Genomic DNA, 22,928 nt, shown 5'->3' on the forward strand with positions numbered 1-22,928 from the left:
AGCTTAGTTCATCAAACCCGTGAGGAGAATCTCCAGTCGGCTGAGAGGGAGCCCCACAGAAAGTAACCGAACTAAGGGAGCGGCTTCCCATGGTCCTTGCCAGCATCCAGCAGGTGGAAGCCCGCCCCACAGGGGCTCCCGCATGATCCTGGAGGAAGTGACCGGGGAGGAATGAAAGGAATCCGGGGCTAAAGCCGCTGAGGGTCAGCCACCAAGTTTCAAAGCCGCAAGAGCCGTGATAGACCGGCTCACAGCCCACCCAGCTTCCACCTCCGCGCTCAGGTTTCCAGATGGGAACGGGAGGCTGCGGGGGCTGAGCAGAGAACCACCCCCTCTGACCCAGCCAGTAATTCTGGGCTGGCCATGTGACCGTTAAAAAAAAAAAAAAACAGGACAACAGGCCCAAAATGGAAGTGTTTATGCTAAGCTCCATGTCACCACACCGCGACTTGGACGACAATTTCGCCGCTCCCAGAAATGGAATCCTAAACCAGTCAATCAGGAATAGTCTGATCAGCACTAGCCAGGTGACGTGCCTGTCAGACCCCTGTCGTCCCCTAAAGGGAGGTGGCCTTGCAGTAGCCAACCTGCTTGTGTGCCTGGTAGAAATTCCGGTTCCTGCTGTCTCCTGCCTGTAACAGCTCCTCAGAGAGCCTTACTGTCTGCTCCACTGGATACTGCCTGATTCCAGCTGATTTTTGCTCAAGGAAACTTAACATTTTTTTAAGGATTTTATTTATTTATTTGTCAGAGAGCGCGCACAAGCAGGGGGAACCGCAGGCAGAGGGAAAAGCAGACTTCCTGCTGAGCAGGGAGCCCAATGCGGGGCTCAATCCCAAGACCCTGGGATCATGACTTGAGCCAAAGGCAGATGCTTAACTGACTGAGCCACGCAGGCGCCCCAAACTTAATGTTTTTAATATGCCTTAGTTTATTTTTTACCTTGAATCTGGCCACACCTGGAAGACCCTATGCTGGGGTCCAGGATGCCCCAAGGAGGATGAGCGCCTATAGCTGTTGCCTTTGTGCCTCACCAGGAGACTCTGCCCAAGATAAAGCCTACCCTCCACCCTGAGGGAGGCAGGCCGAGAGCAGACAAACATGAAGTCCAGGTGACAGTGCTTGAACCCCTGGACCCAAGGGTACCCCACATCTTGGCCCAGGAACCAGGAAATGTTCTTAGGTTTTGGTCTCTTGGTCTTCTGTTTCGGTTACTTACAACCTAGAGCTTCCTACCGCAGAGCTCCAGCTCCCCATGGGGACGGTGGAGGGGGCTGGAAGTGGCCACTGAGAGTTCCTGGCAGCCCCCAGCGGCCTCCTGTCCCCACCCAGCCTCACCTCCTCCTACTCCTGTCTGTGCTGGTCTCGCTGCAGAGGTGCCTCCTCCTGCAGGGACATCCCTGAACCCCAGAGTCCGGTAGATGCCCCCTCCCATGCTCGCATGGCCTCAGTGGGACAGAAAGTCCTCAACTATTCATCAAAACCCAAACCCGTGGCAGCTACTGCTCCTGTGGGTGGACAGGCCACGAGCCACCGCATCCATAGAGAAATAAACCTTGGCGGGGAGAGTGGGCCCTGGGGCCTGGAGTCTGGTTAGGGTGAAGGCCAGAGCGAGCTGTATTGTTCCAATAAGTGGGAGGGCAGTTGCTCACGAGGAGGACTGGGGACAGAGGTGAGCCCTTGAGTGGCTGGTAGCAAAGCTGGTGGGAACAGGAGCTGCCGACCTTCACTGGCGTGTGCGGCTGTGATGTGAACCCACACCCACCTCCATAAACATTCCAGAAGGTCGGCTTCATGTCCTGAGGCTTTATGTAGCTTGGGTTCTGTGGTGAGTGAGGAAAGGAGGTGAGTTTCACGGTGGACTTGGCGGGGGGAGGGAGAGGACAGCTATAGGAAGGGATCTGAGGGGTGTACAGAGCTAGTGGGGGCACAGGCCAGGTCATGGGGAGGCCCCGTAAGCCCCAGGGAAGGTGCAGACACCTTGGGGAAGCATGTGGAAAGGGGCTCCCGTGGACATTCAGGGAACAATAACTTTTGTCACTGCTGCCCGCCATCTCCTCCCTGTCAGCTTCATGAAGGCAGGACCCAGCAGGTCTCACTCACCCTCTCCACCCCAGGACTTCCAGAACCATAGCAAGGCTTGAGCAGCCTTCTGATCCCACAGCTTCTTGCCTTCGGCCGTGGCCGACAAGAACCCACTTCTCGAAGTGCATTATCTACCGCCTGCATTGTTCTCAGCCACCCCGCACGGTTGATGTCTCATAAACGCCCCAGTGTGTTCTCTCCATCTTACAGGTCTGGCCCCTGAGTTGCCGAGAGGGAAAGACATCACCCAGGGAGAGCAGCAGCTGGCATCGTACCCCAGGCAGACTGACTCCAAGCCAAAGCCCTTCATCACCTTCCAGATGGCTCTCCCTTTGGCTACTCCTGCATGTCACTGGGTTTTGGTCAGATTCATCGCCACTGAGCAGGCCTACCTCCGCGCTCCTGTCGAATGTCCTTCTCCCTCGCTAGAACGTAAGTTACAGGAAGGCAGAACCCTCCCTGTCTGGTTTATCGGTGTTCCCTGGCACCTGCCATGTGTTCCGTTCCGTAGTGGAATTAAACATGTGAACGGATGGAAGAATGACCCCGACATTTGTTCCTCGAAACAACCTTCCCGAATGTCTTGCCCCAGCCCATGATGCCCACCCTGCTGTCCTGTTGGTGGTAGCAGGTATCTGAGCCTTGGCTGCTGGCAGTGGGTGCGTTCTGTTTCTTCTCGAGCTGTACTCGAGCTGAGCTGGTGCATTCCCACAGGTCAGGGCTTCCGGGCCACCAGGGAACAGAAAGGGTCAGAAGAGGCTCAGCTGCTGTGTTTGTGGCCAAAGCTAACCTCCATCTGAGGACAGCTCAGTGGGGAGTGGGGTGTGAGGCTGTTGGAGTTAGAAATGAGAAAAACACTGAGCCCGATTCTCACCTTGGTCTCAGACTCCGGTCCCAGCTCTCCCGCGGACATGCTGTATGAACTTGGGCTAATCACTTCCCCTCACTGAGACTCACTTTCCCCATTTGTCACATGGAAATACAATGGGACAGTGGGGGAGGGGGCACTCTCCTGCCTGATGCATCTGGCTTCTGAGCCAGCCCCTTGCTGAAACTGTTCACACCAACCCCCTCCTGTTGCCATGTCCCCCGGGCCCTTTTCACACAGTTTTTAAAGCCACCCGATGTGTGGGTCAAGTTGGATGCTGCAGAATCCCCGCCTTGACACAACCAGGTATTCCTTCTTCCTCCCCAGCTGCTTCTATGTTTGTTCCCTTAAACGACGGTGTGAGCAAGGGTGAGAAGCTGGAGGAGTCGGGAGGAAGGGGGTAGGGAAGGCCCCAGAGATGCTGGTTTACAAACGGCTTTGCAAACCAGGCCCCAGCCCCAGGGACCACAAGGGTTGGGGGGCAGGTGCGGGAGAGCTGGAGACCTGCCAGATTTGCCCATTAAGAAGGTCATTTTGGCTTCAGCATGGCACACAGATAGCTCAGAGAAAGAACTGGCAGGGAATCCGAGAAGTTCTTGGCACAGGGAATAACGTACGAGGGCCCGTGAGAGGGGCTAACAGACGGCATAGCCAGAAGAACTGTAAAAACCCAAGAAAGCTTTGGTGGCCCTGCACAGCAGGGGAGCGGAGATGAAGCCAGGAATAGAGGGAGGGTCAGAGTGCTGAGGCCTTTTTAGCCACAGAGAGAACCTGGATTTCAACCTAAGGGCATAGGCACTGTTATAAAGAACAGAATGACAATTAGGTTTGTATGACTCAGAAAAGCAGCCGGCCATGGTGTGGAGCACGACCAGGTGCTAAGGAGGCCGGTTCAGAGCTCCTGTGGGTGACTGAGCAAAAGGGGATGGCGGTTACGCTGGGAGCATGGCAGTGTGCACGGACTCTAGGGAGACTCGGGGGTGCAAAAGCTAAAGACTTGGGAACTGGGGGAATGTGAGGAGAAACAGATGAGTCCAGGTCACCTCCTGCCATAACCTTTCTTGAAATGGGAAACCCCAGAGGAAACTGAGGCAGCTTAGGATGGGGGCTGGCCAACTTTTTCTTAAGGGCCACCATAAATATTTTAGGATTCGTCAGCCATGGGGTCTCTGTCACAAGTACTCAGCTCCGCTCTTGTAGCCCCAAAAGCAGCCAGAGACAATATATGCACAATTGCTCTTGGTTACCCACCAATAAAACTCAATTTACAATAAGCAGGTGAGGTGACGGTTCTCTGGCCCCTCGTTTAGGACACGTCACATTTGATGTGCCTCTTCTGGTTCCAGATGGAGAGTCTAGGAAGCAGTGGGGAAAGTGGTTCTGAGTACAGGAGAAAGGTCTATTCTAGGTGAAGGAAGGAATCCAGGAGCAGTCTGGGGGCAAAGGCCTTCTAAGGCCCCCAGCGGGCAAGAGCAGAATGCTGAGGGCCAGGCCCTGAGGTCAAGGAAGAGAGAAAGGAGACCCAGGAGAGGTCTTCCTGGGTGGTGGGGTTCTCCTCGAGATGGGGTATTTTGGTAGTATCGTAACTGGGCCATGACACATCTCAGAGAGCTAGCCTGAGGGCTGACTGCATGGATACGACATAAATGCGGGGTGCCAGGATACGCCAGCCAAAGTCATGCCCTTTTGGCATAGGGATTATTTTGAACTAAAGTTCCTTGAGAACCAACAAGTGCAGTGAAAGCTCTCCTTTCATAAAGGAGAGCTCCATTTATAAAGGAAATTCCCACTTGTAAAAGGTGTCTCCCTCTCCCACACCAGGAGGAGGAGTCTCATCCGTGGAGAAGGCAGGTCTTACCTCTGCATAACAAACCTAACCACACAACTTTTGTTTACCATACTTTTCTGGGGCCCTCTTCCCATAACTTGCTACCCTCCCGGAAGCCCAGAACCTCTTCCCCTTTTAGTTCAGGTGGTATGTAAGTTCAAGTTCCAAGGACCTCGTTGCGTTGTTGATTGCCCAGTGCCCCCACATGTACTTGTGCAGTGCCCGTGTTCACATACTCCTGCCTGTTTTTCTCTTGGTCTTCTCTTTGGCCCATCTCACTGAAAGGACTCCAGAACGTGAGACAGGCAAAGGAAAGGATTTTTCTTTCCCTACATACCACATGGTGACATCCCCAGTGAGAGGGGTCAGGGACAAAGGAGTGCCAGAAACCAGACTGAAATAGGGTGAGGATGGGACTAGAGATGAGGAAATGAAGATAGCAAGATGGCAGATAATTCGGAACATGTAAGGCTATGAAGAGGGACAGAGAGATGGTGGCTGCAGGGGAAAATGGGATGGGGGGTTGGTTGCTTGGTTGGTTGGTTGGTTGGTTGGTTGGTTGGTGATGGGAGAGATTTGTTTCAATTCTAATAGGAAAACAAAGGCCTCTTAGGATGCAGGAGAAAGTTGGATTAATGATGATTCCACCACCAACAATCCATAGGGCGTTGCTCCAAGGACTTGGAACAACCTCCTCATTTGTAGAGAAGTGATGAGAACATCTGCCTCTGGGGTTGATGTGAGGAGCTACAGAGAAAAGGCCCACGTGGCTCTCAGTAAACATTTCTCCTGTTGCATCTTTACTGCTCCAGCTTCCAAAATGAGTGAGTCTGGGTATGTAAGGTTTCCTGGCTTGGCAGGCAGCCCTGGTGATCTGGAAACCCCTTGAATTATTACTTTCTTTGGCTCTTGTGTGAAAGCCTGAATAAATGGTGGGGTTTTTGTTTGTTTGTTTGTTGAAAAAAAAATCAATAGAAATAGCAGGAACATAAATTAGGTGTACCCCAGGGCTCAGGGGATGTACTAGAGGCAGGATTTTTATGAGGCTTTCGATCTCCTTTGGCTCATTGGATCAGTGAGTGACTGCTCTCTAATTGGTCTGAGGTCAAGCCTTCAATACCCATGTTTTCTACAAAGAAAGAAAAGTAGCAGACCCTTCGCAGCCTGTGGGTTTTTATTACAAGAGTGGGAAGCATCCATGGAGTGGCTTGAAGAGCATGTCTCCCACCCATCCCCCTGCCAAAATTCATGTCTACTTGCTATCTCAGGATGTGACCTTATCTGGAAATAGGTAGGGTCTTTGCAGAAGTCCGTAAGCTAGGGATCTACAGGAAAGCACCCTGGGTTTTAGGTGCACCTTATAAGAAGAGGATAGGATACAGACACACAGAGGACAAAGTCATATGAGGACAGAGGTGGAAACTGGGACGATGAAGCCAAGGAATGCCAAGGATTGCCAGGAGTAGGAAGCAGTGAAGAATGCTTCCCTAGAGCTGCCAGAGGGAGCATGGCTCTGTCAACTCCTTGATTTCAGACCTCTGGCCTCCAGAACTGTGAGAGGTATATATTTGTGTTGTTTTCAGCCACCTGGTTGAGGTACCATGTTATGGGAGCATCCTGGGCAGCTCACAGAGTCTGACTTCATGCTTGGTCTAGGGCAGAGAAGGAGGCCATGGGGTCCCGTAAGGCTGGCGTGGTGGCACAGGCAGTGGCCAAATGCAGCCTCTTCGGCTTCAGAGTGGCAGGAAGTGTGTGCAGGCCAAAGCTTGGACTAAGGCACAAACACATCTGAAATAGTGGGAGGGACTGAGGGGGTGCTGCGCACTACAAGGGCCAGGGAACCCAAGGCTCTGGGGTCCTCAGTCTGAGATAGTATGAGTCAAAGGCAAAGCTGCTATAACTTGAAAGACCTACAGATTCACAAATGTTTTTGAAAAAGGTGATCCTAAGAACTTTACTTTCGTCTTAAGGAAAAATCAGAAATTCAGATGAAGCTTTGTTCTCCATGGTATTTATCTTAACATTCTTTTTTTTTTTTTTTTTAAGATTTCATATATTTATTTGGGAGAGGGAGAAAGAGCACGAGCAGGGAAGGAGCAGAGGGAGAAGGACATACAGACTCTGCACTGAGCATGGATCCTGACATGGGGCTCCATCTCAGGACCCTGGGATCATGACCTGAGCCAAAATCCAAGAGTCGGACACCAAGCCAACTGAGCCACCCAGGTACCCCATGACATTCTTGATAATACCGAAAAAGTAGAAGCAGCTTAAATGTCCGATAGTAAGGTAGGGTTAGTTAGATAGATTATTGGCATACCTACAAGATGGATTACTAAGCAGCCATTACAAATATTTGTAAAGAGTGTTTAATGTTACAAAGAGGTCTTAATGATGTGGGAAAATGGTAGTGATATAACACCAGATGAAAAAAGAAACTTGTTATAAAATGGTACAATATGATGCTGATTGTGGGGAAAAAAAATTGCATGAAGGAAAATCTGCCACAAGGGCAGCATGGTCTCAAGTTGGAAAATTTGTGGGAGATACAAACAGAAAACGAGAAACTTCTTTATACTTTCTATACTTTTAAAAGGTTTACTGGGTATGTGGATAACTTCCATAGTCAAGGAAAAAGTAAAAAACGTTAAAAATCCTGTGTACGTGGTTTCCATTTTTATTTTCTCTGATGGATGGTTGCACATCAGCGAATCTTGAGTTACGCTAACTACGTTAGGCCGGTCACAACACACACACGCACAGAGAGGTCACATGGCCTGTGCCGGGCTGGCTGTCGCAAATGTACATCAAGTTAAACAGGTGGAATTATTAGGCTGGTTAAAATACACCACCAAACGATGGGACACGGTTGGGTCAGGCCACCTCTCCCGCCTGCCGCTGCTGTTTCCGGAGGTCTTCGTGTTAGGCTGGTGAGTGGTGTCCTGCTGGCACTCCCTCCAGTGGTCCCCAGTGGGTGGAGAGTGCCTGAGTCAGCATCTGCTCTGGGTCCCCTTCTCATCTGCCCATGCCTGGTGTTGGAGCCTCCAGCACTCTGCTACCTCTTCTGAGCACTGGTTGTGCTCCAGCCCAGGCCCTCATCCCCACTTTGCTCCACACACCTGGGGCAGACATTGCAAGGGAAGGAAGAGCCAAGAGCAAATGGACACACTCCCGATGTGAACCGTGCCCAGACACAGGAGGGGTAGAAGCAGATGTAACCACAACACCACACACAAGCTCAGTCTTTACAGATGGGCCTTCATGTCTCCAAGATGCATGGGCTGTGTGGAGCCCTCCAGAGCACAGCCCCTGGGAGAGGACAGACGGGGGATGGGAGCTGTGCCCATCCAGGGCAGGCCTGATAGCAGAGCTAGAAGGGTGGATGGGGGATGTGTCCAACATGGTGCTAGATTGTTGAAAAGTAACGACTATACACACCTGGGGATCATGCCCCTCTCCCAGTTCATTCGCACGGTAGGTTAGATATAGATAGATAGAAGTGGAGATATACTTTTTCAAGGGAGGACCTTTCCTGGTGGTTGGATAAACAGTGAGACAGACTCCTGGGTTTGGCATGCTCTGGGGGGGGCCATGCGACAGTGAGGGACTCCCTATTGCTACACTCTGTACAGGGCGGCCGGGCCCGCCCGCCACGCCCACGGCCCCTGGCGGCAGTCACAGGCTTGCCTTCAACCCCTTCTGCCTTGGAGAGCTCTTGGGCCCCTGTGAAATGGGGGCTATGAAGACAAGAGGGTGGGAGGGGGGGTTCCCCGTGCCCCGGGGGCACCCCACATGGGGGGCTACATGATATTACACTGGGTGGCTCCGCAGCAATCCTTGATGAGTGCCAGCCCAGTCTTGGCCACTGTGGGCTTGCTAGGTGGGGGCTCTGCTTTCTTCTCTGCTCGGGAGCCTGCAGCAGGATAGGGGCACAGAAAGAGAGAGGGGAAAAGGGAGAGAGGAAGAGGTGACATAAGGAGAGCACCAACCATCAGAAGCTCCTGTCCCATCCCAACCCCTAGCCAGGCCTTGCTCCAACTCTACAGATCAGGCACGGTGGAGAGCTGGCGTGTGTTTTATATGGTTCCAATAACTATTCCCACTTCCCTAGGAGCCCCCTGGCTTTCAGTCCTTAGCTTCCAGTCACAGCCTTGAGCTCTTATCCTATTCACTTCTCTTCGCCATTGTATCTGCCAAGCCTGACACAGGGTCTGGCATTCAAAGTATTTGGTGAATGGATAAATGGGAAATATTGTCCAAGTCACTTTAATCTGGGGTTTCATGTCTTTCAATTCTGGGAATTGGTCATACATTATCCTTCCAGAAAACTCCTTGTTTTCTGTTATCACTCCTTTTAGAATGCCTATTTGAAGTAAGCTGGACTTTCTTATTCTCTCTTCCATGTTTTGGAAGACATTTGCCATATCTTTGTCTCTTTGTGTTATGTGCTGGTTAATTTCCTCAGTTCTGTCTTCCAATTTATGAATTCTCCCTTCAGCTCTGTTTAATCTACAGGTTTTTACTTCTGTGACAGTTTTTTAAGAAACGTAATTATTTGCAAATCTACCAATTCTTTTCTCATGGCATCCTGCTATTTCATTTTGGGTTTTGTCCCTTCTCTTACCTCTTTCCTCATTTCAAATATTCTTTGTTTTCTCTTTTAGATAGTTTGTTATCTCCAGTTCTTGGGAAGACATTCTCTTTGTGGTATCTACTGACTCCACTCATGGGGTTCAGTTCTTTATGGTTTTAAAATTTTTATCAACAGTTCATTTTCATAGAGTTGTTTGTTGTTGTTTTTTCCCCAAACTGTGGGTTACATATTGTGGGATGCAGAAAGGTCCTCACTGAGCAGTTTTGCATCACTTTGCTGGGACCCCAGAGATTTCAGTGGTTTTTTATTATTTTAATTTTTTAACTTTAGATCCCAGCACTAGAAGATTTGTGTAAATTTGGACACTTGGCCCTTTGCATGAGGTACAAAAAACTGGGTGTTTTGATTTCTTGCCAGATTACTTTTTGCTATTCATAACCGTGCTTTCCTTGCTCCTCCTCTCTCCCATTAGGTGGACTTTTTCTGATTGGCTTTTCATGAAAGAGACAGTCCACTGAGGATGCTGGATTTAGGCAAGGACCATATGCCTTGTGATATTAGGGGCCTGAAGAAGGGGACCTTCTTCTTTCTTTATTCCCTTGTACTCTACCCCACATTTCATGGGATATTAATAGATGGTCAAGGAAAACTGAGTTTGTGGCCATGGTAAATGGTGGCAGCCTTTGGGTTTTATCTTCCTAGCAAGATTTCCAGTCCCCTAACTCTGGTAACAGTTGATGTCTCTGGGGCTACAGAAGCAGGCATGCAACACAGATCTGGCCAATCATAGCATCCCAGCCTCTTGATGATGGCGAAGTCCTAGGAGGTGGGAAAATGATCCAAGAAGGGCCAGAGTTTTCCCCCGAGATTGATGTGTTTGGATACCAGGAGAGAGAATGTATGGTGTTGTCTTGCTGCTGCTAATTTATGGTTCTAGAATGCAGGCCCCAGGAAGAAGGCCCATCCATGTAGTAGGAGAAAATGAAGCTCACATACAAAGAGGGGCAGAAATAGAAGGAAAATGAAGTGTCTGGTTCTCGAAGCTGGTTCCTGTTGCACTTCTTCCAACAAATCCCCCTTCGTGCTATTGCAAATTTGAATTGAGTATGTTTCCTATAACTAAAAGTAGCCTCACTGGGTCAACAAAGAGAAGTAGAACCTGTTACTACTTCTTTAGGCTAATAGATATTGGCACCAAACAGGTCAGATATGTAGCATTTCCCAAACTTGTTTCACATGGAACCTTTTTGCACTGATTATCAACAGAGGCTAGATTTCCCTGAGCCTCAGCCCCCACCTTTCTGCCTCAGTGGCCATGCAACTTCTGAGAAATCCACCAAACCTACAATTGGTAAGAGATAGCTGCTGCTAGGACCAGCTACAGTCTGCCGAGCCCCGGGCAAAATGAAAATGCAGGGCCCCTTGTTCCAAAACTATCAAGAACCTCAAGATAGCAGGAGCATAACATGAAAACAAGCACAGTGCCCTTCTGGCCATCGGGGGCTGGGCAGCTTCCTTGGAGGCATGCCCATGAAGCTGGCCCCACCTGCAGCCATCGTGTGCCCAAGTCTGATCTCTAGAAAGTATTTTCTTGTCCCCCCTCTGGCTCCCAGACCTCTTTAAAATTTCCTTTTCTCCTGAATGGGGGAAGGAGGAAGAAGAATGTAGGCACTCACTGGCTGGAGATTTGGTTACTTTATCTAGGGGTTTTAACTTGATTCTCAGGAAATCCGCCATTTCCTTGTCTTCTTCTTGCTCCCTGTGGAGACAGGCATGTAAAGACAAGAGGGAAGTAGAGTAAGCAAGGAAAGCATCCGGGAACTGAGGAAATGGGGCCAGAGGTTAAGTGTGTGGGACCACGCATCAGGCTCTGTGGCTGGTGTGGGTTTGCTTCTGTGTATTATGTGCGGCTGATACGTGTATGCTGCATGTTACATGTGGATGGAGAATGTATGTTCTGTTTTATGCGTCGGTGGTGTGCCCATGTTTTTTTGTGTGTGTGTTATGTGTCAGTGGTGTGTACATGTTGCATCTGAAGAACTTACTCTGAACCACAGACATGTATCAACAATGGAGTAACTATCTCCCTGGGGCCCAGGTGAGATCCCAGGGCAAAGGCGAGGCCATGCTAGGACCCAGCCTCTGCAAGGGTTTCAGTGAGCTGAGTAATACCTCTCCTGACCCTGTACCCTTAAGTCACCTACACATCTGTGTTCCCATGAGGTCTGTGGTAAGTGTCAGCAATTCACCTGAACTCTTCCAAGGGTCATCAGGAACAAAGTCAGCAGGCCCAGCCTGGCTGAGCCAGGCGAGGTACATTCCAGCCTTCAGAGGACCCAGGAGGACAGACAATAAAGAGCTAGATGCCTCCTAGGTTGGAAGAAGACCTGTGAGCCTCTGTCCTTGTGGGGCTTTCCAAAGGCATGGCTCCAGGACAAAAATACTCAAGAATCAACATTCCTTTCCTTTGAGTGGGTGCCCTGTGCCTCCAGTGCCCATGGTTGTCCAGATGAAGTGGCAGGTGCATCTGCAAATAGGAGACCCTGAGAGCTAGGGAGTGGTGCTGGAGCCACCAAGGTGGGGGACAGTGAGGGGGTTTTGGGGAGGGGGAGGAGAAGAGAACAAAGCCGGGCAGTGGACAGGGCAGGCAAGGAAGCAAGTCAGCCCAAGGGGCAGGGTTTCTGTAGAAACCCACAGAAGTTTCAGGAAGTGGCCTTGATGACCAGTTTGCCTGGTCAGTGAAGAGAATGCATAGGAGGCTCTGTCACGCATCATGTCATATAATTCCTCCCTGGTCACCTCCTCAAGTAACATTGTCTTAGGACCCACAGGCCTTTGCAAGACTTTCTGGAGCTGGATTCCAGTTTCCCTGGGATGTGCAATAGGTCCTCAGACCGGAAGGCTGGGGGTTCATTTGGACCCAGTTTGTGGGAGCATTTGTTGAGGCCACATCTGTCAGGCCAGGCCACGAGTCCCTGCAGCAGAAGACGGCTTTGAGAGGAGACCTAGGACTGTGTTCTAGCAGCGCTGGGTTGGGAGCCCACTCACCTTAGCCGCTCGACCTCCGCATCATCCACCAGAAAGTCTCTCTTCTGCACCAGCTTGTGGATCTTCTGGATTAGCTCATCCTCTCTCTGCTTTTGCAGCTTGGTCTTTTCTTTTTCTGGGAAAAAGAAAACACCAGCAAAGAAACTGTCAAGTGCAAATGCTAGAAGCACATAAGTCCAGGGGCCTGGGTTGGGATCCTGGCTCTGCCATGTCACTCGCTGGGTGAACTTGATCTTCAAGTTCAACTGGACCTCTTCAAGCCTCAGTTTCCTTTCCTGTAAAGACACATGGTGGGGCTTAATGGCAGCAGTCTTAGTGAATGGCTTAGCACAGAGCTGGGCCCGCGGCAGGTACTTAGGAGGCGGTTAATGATGCAACAAGGGGGTCATGCAGAAGGCAAGGGGCTCAGAGGGCCCAGGCAGGGGTGTAGGAGGGAGTTACTCTACAGCCAGGGCCAACCAAAGTGTACAAGGGCATCATCCATCCTGATGGCTCTTGTCCTATCCTAGATACCAAGGCCTAGAAGGCCAAAGAGAGAACAAGAGAGTCAGGGCTAGAGATGACTGAGAAAAGGAGGCAGAAACTTGAACCTGCTTCTGCTCCCTCTGCCCGGATCCCTTCAGAAGGTGAAAAGTGTTGGGCGACTTGTCTGCAGACACCACCCACTGGCCTCTAGGGACCACCTACTTGCCCCCAGGCATCACCCACCAGCCTCTCGGCACCCGCACCTTCTACCAGGCATCTTCCAACTGCCTCCATGCACCACTCACCACTCCAAGCACCACCACTTGCTTGGTGATGTGATCCTTTTGCTTTCCAACATTATCCACCTCCTTGCCAATGAGAATTGCCAGCTTGCCAGCTTCACCCCCTGTTTGCTGGCAGCACACACCTGATTCCCAACATCTCCACATGCTTACCAATGTGACTCTCCAACTGGGCTTCTCGTCTTCTCCAACACACCTACTTAGCCCAGGCCATCTCTTCCTGGACCATGTGTGCCTTCCTAACTGGACTCCGTGGACTGCCCTCCGAACTGGACACCCATTATAGAACCAAACAGTCCTGCTTTCACACCCTACCTTCTCCTCTCCCTAGCTGTGCAACTCTGGGCATGTCCCTCAACCCCTCTGGGCATCCAGTCTCTCAACATAGGTGATCATGAAGTTGCTGCAAATTTTAAGAGAGACCAAGGAAAGTAGGCTCACTGCCTGGTATCTCGTAAGGGCTCATGAACCGTCAGCTTCTTCCATTATAAGCTATCATTGTATATCGTCACTGTTGTTTTAATGACTAAATGCTCCCCTCTTAAATATTTACCGAATCAGGTACAAAAGAAATACTTATTTAATGAACGAAAAGCAAATCTCAGCCTAAGTGTGCAAATGAGAAGTGCTTCATAAATTGCAGCTGTTATATTTTTATTTCCCTGAGCTTGTTGTTTCCATTTAGTCCTGTTTCTCAACCTCAGCACCACTGATATTTGACACTGGATCCTTCTTTGTTGCAAAGGCCTTCCTGTATACTGCATGATGTTTAGCCAGATGCCCAATCTCTACCCACTAGGGGCCAGCAGCACCCCACCCCAGGTGTGACAGCCAAAAACGCCTCCAGACATTGCCCAATGTCCCCTGGAGGGGAGACAAAATCACCCCTGGTTGAGAACCACAACTTTAGTCGTTTCTGACAACCGTATGAGGGAGACACTAATATTATGTCCAAGGGAAGATGCCATGACCTCTCCAGTTCTGAGGAGACAGTGGGGGCCGTGGAGGTGAGATGACATATCTTGGCTTGTCCCAGAGGAGTCCTCAAGGCAGAGAAGGCCCCAGGCATTCTCTCCAGCCAGACATCTGCATCCACCACTGGGGAGCTGGTGAATGATCTTCTGACCCTGGCTGGAGAGGTGTGAATTTCTTGGCCATTCAGTGATCTCTTTGCTTGATACCTTTATTGATGTGTCGTCAGGAGCACTGTTTCTTCCCCTGCCTGCACTCAGCTGAATCCATCTAGACACCTGGCCCTGGCCCAGGGAATACACAGAAGGATTCGACAAGGAGTTGGAGGAGAAGGTAGGGAGAGGGCAGTAGGAAAGCAGAAGAAGAAAGAAAATTTTAATATGTGAATTTCTACACAAAGGTCCCTCGGAAAACTTGATTTCCTGGGGGAATCAATGGAACCGGCATTGAGGACCTAAGCTCTATTGCTAACTGGTCCCATGACCTTATCAACCCATGATTCTTAGCCAGATAGTCAATGACATTTCAGGCGGAAGGCACTCTTCACGTGGGACTCCTGCGCTGCAGGTTTTGGCATCCCTGGACTTTGCCTGCTGAGTGTGGGTACTGATCTTAACTTAAAATTTTGGTATTTTGTTTATTATGGATTTGTGTGTGTGTGTTTTAGTATTTTAAAATTTTTTAAAAAGATTTATTTACTTTATTTTAAAGATTGACAGAGAGAGTGCATGTGGGTAGGATGAGGTGCAGAGGGAGAGAGAGAATCCTAAGCAGACTCCCTGGTGAGTGCAGAGCCTGATGCGGGGCTCCATCCTATGACCTGAGATCATGACTAGAGCCAAAATCACGAGTCAGACACTTAACCAACTGAGCCACCCAGGCGCCCCTATTTTGGTATTCTAAATATTGCATTAATATATTCTTTGTCGTGGTTACTGGATATTTTGGTGACCTGGCTGTCCTTGTCCTCCTCATCCTAGTCCCTGTTCTGGGTCAGCCAGGCACCCCAGGGACTGCGTCAGCCAAGAACCGCTGCTCCCATCCATTTCCACCTGTGTTCTAGAAGCTTCCATGGCCCCGACTGGAGCCCCTGAGGCCTGAGTTGGCCCTGGCTGGTCCAGTGGTCACACACCCATGTCTCCTTTGCCTCGGGAGCTCCCATGTGTTCTGCTGAGACAAAAGTGATCCTGGAAATCAACCCTTGCTAGGCCTATCAGAGTTCTCAGAGGCTGAAAATTAAGACACGGAGGCCCTAAAAAGTTGGTTTTTTGGGGTTTTGTTTTGTTTTTGTTTGTTTGTTTTTGCTGTGAAAGAGAGAAGGCAAGGGCGCCTGGGTGGCTCAGTGGATTGAAGCCTCTGCCTTCGGCTCAGGTCATAATCCCAGGATCCTTGGATCGAGTCCCACGTCGGGCTCTCACCTCAGCGGGGAGCCTGCTTCCTCCTCTCTCTCTGCCTGACTCTGCCTACTTGTGATCTCTGTCAAAGAAATAAATAAAATCTTAAAAAAAAAAAAAAGAGAGAGAGAAGGCAAGAGGGTCAGTGCTCAGAGAAGACCGTCTGCTCTTCTTTGCTCCCACCGTTTTGGTCCTTCTGGATAACCGTAAATCTTTGTCACTGTTTCTCAAGCAAGTGATGTGTGACAAGGGGTCTTACTGGAACTAGGAGGATCTGTTTACAGGAAGGATACGCTATGCTAATCTGTCCTCCTAAACATAGAAGAGTTGGGTTTTTGGGTGATAAGATCATGGGAGGGAGATGGAGTAGACTTGCTTGGCTCATCCAAAACAGAGGGGGAGAGAGAAAGACAGACAGAGAAGGAGGGAATATTCTAACAACTTTCTTGTTTCCGAACCCTTGTGAGATTGGGTTGAGCTTCAGGCCAGTTTTGGGTTGAATAGTATCCCCCTCCCCCTCCAAAATGTCTTGTTTAGTGGGGTTGGAAAGAGGATTTTTGCAGATGTACTTAGTGAGATGAGATCATATTCACTAGGGGGAGCATAAATCCAATGACAGCTGTCCTGGGAGACGTGGAGAAGATGTCTAGATGTACAGGAAAGAGGCCATGGGATGAGAGAAGCAGAGATTGGAACAAGTGAGCCGCAAGCCGAGGAGCACCACAGACCGCCCGCAGCCACTGGGAGTGGGAAGAGGTAAGGAAGGATTCTCCTCGAGAGCTTCCGGAGGGAGCAGGGCCCAGATTCCGGACTTCCGGCCTCCGGAACTAAGAGAATCAATTTGGGTGGTTTCATGCTGTTTGAGGGAATTTGACAGAGAGCTCATGCAATGGCCCAGGGCTCCAGAAGCCTCCTCTGCCCTTCCAGTAATTGCCCATTTAGTGCTGCCATCAGCTGCGGTGGGTTTTTCTACCTTTGAAACTGGTTCTCGGCGGGATATAAAAACGGGACAGAAGAACCGGCCGTCCTCAGGGGTGGCTCTACACTCTTGGTGTTGCTACCATCTAAGAAATGACCCATGCCAGAGCTCCGCACTCCCAGGATCGAATTTCTAGCAGGTGCTGTCTGGACCTTGTTCTTGCTCCCTTCTTTGGATGCTTTGCGTTGGGCATTTGGCTTTCTGTGGTAGGGGTGTTCTCGAGATAGAGTTCACGCTGCATTACAAGTCCCCCATCGAGTCATGCAACCGTGTCAACAAGCCCTCCTAGAAGAGTTTGGTCCCTCAAGGAGATGCCCGGTCCCTGAGTGCCGTCCTCCCGCACCGTGCCTGGCACCTGGCGAGTGATCGCTGGGACAGCGGCGTCCGGAGGATCTGCTGGCCCCTTACACCCGCCCTGCCATCAGAAGAGGAATGGACCGAGCGCTCCCACGCTTCGCATCTCCCGCCCCACAGCATCTGCACGGCGAGGCTGGCATTCTTGGCCTCATTTTGCAAACAAGGAACGTAAGGCTCAGAGAAATTAAGTTGCCACACGAAGGCCACCTGTCTGGCCAGCATGGATTCAAAGCCAGGTCCTGGACTCTAAAGTAGGGGTTCTCGGGGCACGCAGGGGGCTCAGTGTCTGCCTTCGGCTCAGGTTGTGATCCCAGGGTCCTGGGATGGAGCCCCGCATCAGGCTCCCTGCTCAGCGGGGAGCCTGCTCCTCCCTCCCCCTCTGTCACTCCCCCTGCTTGTGCTCTCTCTCTCTCTGTCAAATGTATAAATAAAATCTTTAAACAAATAAAAATATAAGGTAAGGGCCCTTAGGTGGCAATTTTGCACCGGTCTGCCAGCGTGTATTTGGCAACACCTGGGGACATCTTTGGTTGTCACAGCTGTGGGGCAGGGGTTGCTACGGGCATCTCGTGAGTAGAGGCCAGGGGTGCTGCTGCCGAGTACCTTACAGCACACAGAACAGACCCCCCACCAGCCCCAACAAAGAATGGCCCAGCCCTACATGTTCTAGTGAGAAGGCATTAGAACAGTGCTTGGTTCCATAATGCACGAGAGAGAGAGAGAGAGAGAGAGAGATATTGAGTGTGCATAAGTGGGGGTGGGGGGAGGGGCAGCGGGAGAGAGAAAATCCTGAGCAGACTCCCTGAGTGTGGAGCCCCACACGGGGCTCGATCTCACGACCTTGCAGTCATGGCCTGAGCTGAAACCGAGTCAGGCGCTTAACTGACTGAGCCACCCAGGTGCCTCTAGACCTACAACCCCTTCGATTATGCTTCCTGCCCAGTCATAGCTACCACTAGCTGGTACCACTAGCGCCAAGCCCCATCTTCCCACTGACTTGTGAGTGGCTGGAGCAGGGAATCATTTTGTCTTTGTCACGTGCCCGGCACCTAGCCCAGGCAGGCAGCGGAGAAGCAGCAGGTAGAGGGAGAAACAGCCTTCCTGCCAAGTAGGGAGCCCAATGTGGGATTCGATCCCAGGACCCTGAGATCATGACGTGAGCCAAAGGCAGATGTTTAACTGACAGAATCACCCAGGTGTCCTCTACGCAAGATTCTTGACACAGGGTTGTTTTCTGCACCCAATACACCTTCCCTTAGCACCTTCCAGGCCCTCATTCCTAACCCAGCCTGGAGAGCAGGGAAAGCTCTCTTGGGAAAAGAGGCCAAATAAATTCGGATCCGAAGCAGTGGGTAGACACTCTGTGTGTGTGTGTGTGTGTGTGTGTGTGTGTGTGTGTATCTGGCTTTATTCCATATACTTGAAGCAAAACCATATTTTCCAACCCTACCAATACCTACCAAAGCAGATAGAGCAATATCTTAAACAAGATGTAAAAGAGATTTCATAAAAAATTTTTGAACATGCCACTTTTCACTAAATATTTGTGGGTTTAGAAAAGATAATTAGGATCCATAAAAAGGAACTTAGGTCAAAAGGTAATAGGTTTGCTACTATCAGGTTAAAACGAATGAGTGTATAAACATAAAAGTGGGCACAAGTTTGTTCAGTTAACGACAAAGAAAACAGTAACAATTTCTTAAGCACTTACTAAAGGATGGGAACTGTGTCTAGCACCGTACATGTTTTTCCTCTCAGTCAATTCCATAATGACCCTATGAAGTAGATACCATTATTGTCCCAGCTGACAGGCGAGGAAACTGAATTTGGTGGAGTAAGATGCTTCCGGTCATTTCATTCATTAGTAATCGAGAGATCTAGTTTGGACTCCAAAGTCAGAGCTTGTAACCCCCACACTCTACCCACCCCCAAACAGAATAGTAATAGTAATAATCATTAATACTTCCTGGACTCTTCATTTTTGGACCAGATGTGAAGCTAAGCCCATGGCTTGCCATGTTCAATGTATCACAATGAGATTTATACCCAATGAGTTAAGGGCTGTGACTAGTACTACGCTATTTTCAGAGGCCAGGAAATGGAAAGTCAGATAAAGTGACTTTCCCAAGGTCAAGGAGGGGACCAGAATGAAGACTTGAAGCCAGGTCTACCTGACAGGGAGCAAGAATGGGGCTGTGCTAGGAGCAGAGATGAACTCAGCCTTCCAGACCTAAGGGGCACAGACCAGGCTGGCCGGGGGGCTCTGGGCGCCTCCTTAACTTAGGCTGGAGTCCCCGATGCTTACCTGGGATGGCAACCAAGTTCTGTAGCTCCTGCTTCAGGTCCATAATGTCATTGCAGAGCTGGATGTCGTCCATCCTGGGGAGACAGGACACCATCCCACAGCAGGTTATGTTGACAGAATGTTCTTATGACCCTGAGCATCACCCAGTTTAAACAAAGTGTTTGGGGAGGATGTTGTCCTTTGTAAAGGCCTCACACGCTCTTCCTACAAGTTCCCCCTCAAAAGAAGAAAAACAGAGGTGCCTGGCTAGCACAGCGGGAAGAGCATGGGACCCTCGACCTCACTGTTGTGAGTCCGAGCCCCATGTGAGGTGTAGAAATTACTTAAATAAATAACAACTTAAGAAAAAGAAGAAAAACAGAAAGTGCGTGTTACCCTGCTACTGAGAAATGATCAATCACTATTAATGACCCCTTGATGGAATTGCTTTTGGTCCTCACATCCTTACTTCTTTGCTGCAGGCCCAGTGTTTTCCATTAGCAGCTATGCTAAAAATTTCAGACATTGTAGAAGTTCACAATGTAGAGAAAAATCTTCCTCAGTCCTTTAGAAAAAAAAGTCAATACCTTGGTTTATATTCCTCCAGATTTTTAAAATGTTTATGTTTATACTATAAGTTATGACATCATTACTATCATACAAAAATGTTTTGCAATTTTTTTAACTTAATGATCTATCTTGGGCGTTTCTCCACGTCGGTATGTGCATACCTCCTTGTTTTTAATGGCTGTGTAGTATTCCATTATCGTGATACACGGTGATTTATTTAACCATTCTCCTAGGCGCAGACATCTGGTATGTTTCTAGGATAAATTCCTAGAAACACATCAATCCCTAGAAAAATTAATTCCTAGAAATGCAATCACTGGGTCAAGGGACACGAACACTCGCATTTTACCTTTTGTTTTTATTTTTTTAAAAGATTTATTTATTTATTCGAGAGAGAGAGTGTGGGTGCATGCACGCTCACAGGGCAGAGGGGCAGAGGGAAGGAGAAAGACCATTTCCAGCAGACTCCAAGCTGAGCGAGGAGCCCAATGCGGGGCTCGGTCCCAGGACCCCGAGATCATGACCTGAGCCAAAACCAAGGATCAGCTGCTCAACCAGACTGAGCCACCCGGGTGCCACAACACTTGCATTTTAATTAGGAACTTGCAAATTGCCCTCCAGATGCGTCATATTCCCACCAGGAAAGGAGGCTCACTCCTATAATCTCTGCTATCGGGCTACCCAGACAGCCTTGCAACATGCTTTATAGTTGTTTTGTTTTGTTTTTTCCCCAGGGGAAAGCGTGAACACAGTCCCCCACTACCACACGTTATGCACTCGAGTTTCCCACATTTGGGGAAATCGCAGGGGTCAGCATATCCAGAGTGCAATGGGTAACCCTTGCCCTGGGAAAAACATCTGCGTGATCACAGTAACTCTCCTGCCAGGTAAGTAAGTACTGCTTCACAGTTTTGTAACTGTTGTGCACGGTATGTATACCACGAATCTGGAATTTCACCAAGTGTATTTTTCAAGGCTGCTTTAATTATCCCCTTATCTTGACTACTTAGGTGGGGTTTTCAGGTTGGTTTTTTTTTTTAAAGATTTTATTTATTTGACAGAGAGAGATCACAAGTAGGCAGAGGCAAAAAGAGAGAGAGGAAGGGAAGCAGGCTCCCTGCCAAGCAGAGAGCCCGATGCGGGGCTCGATCCCAGGACCCTGAGATCATGACCTGAGCCGAAAGCAGAGGCTTAGGTTGGGTTTTTGGGGGCTGCCATTTGAGCCACTGTTGACTACACATGGATTCATACAAGGCTTTTTCTTCACGTTGGATTAGTCGGAGTGGGGGCAGTGGATTCTCAGAAGTGGCGCCACTGCATACGAAGGGCTTGACACAGCTGTGGCTGTTAAGATGTATTTTCAGATCGCTGCCCCGTGGGGCGTGGAGGGTATTTGCCTTCATTGTGCACGTCTTTATGGAACATTTCCTGTGCCTGCCATGGACAGTCATGGGCTCCAAGCCTCCGAGGCTCCTCTGCCCTTGGGAGCTGAAATTTAGGTGGGGTGACAGAGCGTGAACACAAATACAACAGAACGTCACATGCTCTGAAGAAGAGTCAAGTGAGGGGCTGGGGGTATGGAGGGGCCAGGACAAGGACTAGAAATCAACACCTCTGAGCCTGCTGATTTCCTACCTCCTTCCGCGGATCTGTTGCCGCGCATTCCATAGACCAGCATGGGGCCCCCTTCCCTTTGCTGGCCGAGGAGTGCCCATTATTACTCCTTCTCATCCTAGCTCCCAGCTTTTGGGACAAGCTGCAGAATCATCTCCCTGTTGCCAGAGCCCCCCAAGCGTTTGTCAGGCCCTGCCCTGAAATGTCCTAGCAGGTGGCAGCTGCCTCGAGTGAGCTTGGGGGCTTGCCAGTAGGGCACAGCCTGTTCCCATGGGCTCTCGTCGGCGATCGTTCAACTGGAGGGCCTCCAGAATCCTTTGCCACATCGACTGCTGAGATCAGCCTCCATCCGTGGCTCTAATGAGGATGATTTTGGTCTCCAGGGATATTTGGCGACGTCTGGAGACACGTTGGTTGTGACAGCTGGGGCTGGTGTGTGGGGATCATTGCTGGCATCTACTGGGTAGAGTCCAGGGATGTTGCTAAATGTCCCACAGCATGCAGGATGGCACCTCAGTGGAGAATGATCTGATCTGAATGTCAGTCATTCTCACGCTGAAAAATCATGGGTTATGACTTCAGAATTGAGACAGGTACCTGGTTGATCATTTTCAAGAGATGAAAGAAGGAAAGGCAATGAAAGGGACAAAAGAGAGACAGACTGTGGTCAGAAGCAAGAGCCCTGGTACCCAAGAGCTCTCCTTCAAAGGGGTCAATGCACCAGCAGCTGAACTTCTCTGAGCCTTACTTTCCTCCTTTTTAAGATGGGAATAATAGGGGTGCCTGGGTGGCTCAGTGGGTTAAGCCTCTGCCTTCGGCTCAGGTCATGATCCCAGGGTCCTGGGAACAAGCCCTGCATCAGGCTCTCTGCTCAGCGGGGAGTCTGCTTCTCCCTCTCTCTCTGCCTGCCTCTCTGCCTACTTGTGATCTCTGTCAAATAGATAAATTTAAAAAAAATATTTCAGATGGGAATAATAACAGTCTTGCTGCCCATGTCAAGGGCTGAGCACGTGCCTGGGACAGGTAAAGTGCTCGGTAATTTGTGTCTAGTACAACTACTCGCTATGACAAAGAAGCAGGGAGAGAAAGAAAATAACGCTGGGGAAATAGGTGATAAATGGAACATGTTCAATATTAAAAATAATCATCCTTACTGGGTATTTTCCTCTATATCAAAGTTTTGAAATAAATTCTTATGTAATCGTAGAGGACACACCTGCTCTCTGCAGAGGTTTTAGAAAACACCAATGGGTATGAAGAAGGAAACTAAAATGACTCATGACCTTGACCTCCCCTGCACCCAGGGGCCACTCTTCCACTCCAAGTATTTCCGTGTAGCTCGTGCCAGCTCATGCTCAGTTGAGTTTCCTTTCTGTAACTCAAGTATGGCGGGCTTGCCCTGGGAGGCCTTCTCACTCACTCTCTGCCCATCTCAAAGCTGCAGTCAGCATGATTTTGAGTTCTCCCAAACACACTCAAATTCACCACCATTAACAGGTGAGGAATTCTTTAGAAGCTCTCAAGGGAGTCACAACACAGCTCCTCATAAAAATCTCTATTCGATCCTG

At 49.8% G+C, this 22,928-nt stretch overlaps 1 protein-coding gene and 1 long non-coding RNA gene across 2 annotated transcripts in view; one reads left to right on the top strand and one right to left on the bottom strand.

Moving 5' to 3' along the window:
* The first annotated feature begins 1,536 nt into the window (after positions 1-1,536).
* On the top strand, positions 1,537-7,442 carry LOC309855093. The gene is made up of 2 exons (XR_014306614.1): positions 1,537-2,517; positions 6,828-7,442. It is a non-coding gene; the product is annotated as an uncharacterized lncRNA (long non-coding RNA).
* The window catches only part of BMERB1 (bMERB domain containing 1), a 106,325-nt gene continuing 90,529 nt past the window's right edge, over positions 7,133-22,928 (bottom strand). Inside the window, exons 3-6 of the mRNA XM_082715024.1 lie at positions 19,198-19,271; positions 12,424-12,538; positions 11,052-11,134; positions 7,133-8,694 (exon numbers count right to left, since the gene is read on the bottom strand). Of these exons, the coding sequence (XP_082571150.1) occupies positions 8,582-8,694; positions 11,052-11,134; positions 12,424-12,538; positions 19,198-19,271 (385 nt within the window). The 3' untranslated portion in view covers positions 7,133-8,581. The remainder of the gene's footprint in view (positions 8,695-11,051; positions 11,135-12,423; positions 12,539-19,197; positions 19,272-22,928) is intronic.

Source organism: Mustela nivalis (assembly GCF_964662115.1).
Source record: "Mustela nivalis genome assembly, chromosome: 19".
Taxonomy (NCBI): Eukaryota; Metazoa; Chordata; class Mammalia; order Carnivora; family Mustelidae; genus Mustela; species Mustela nivalis.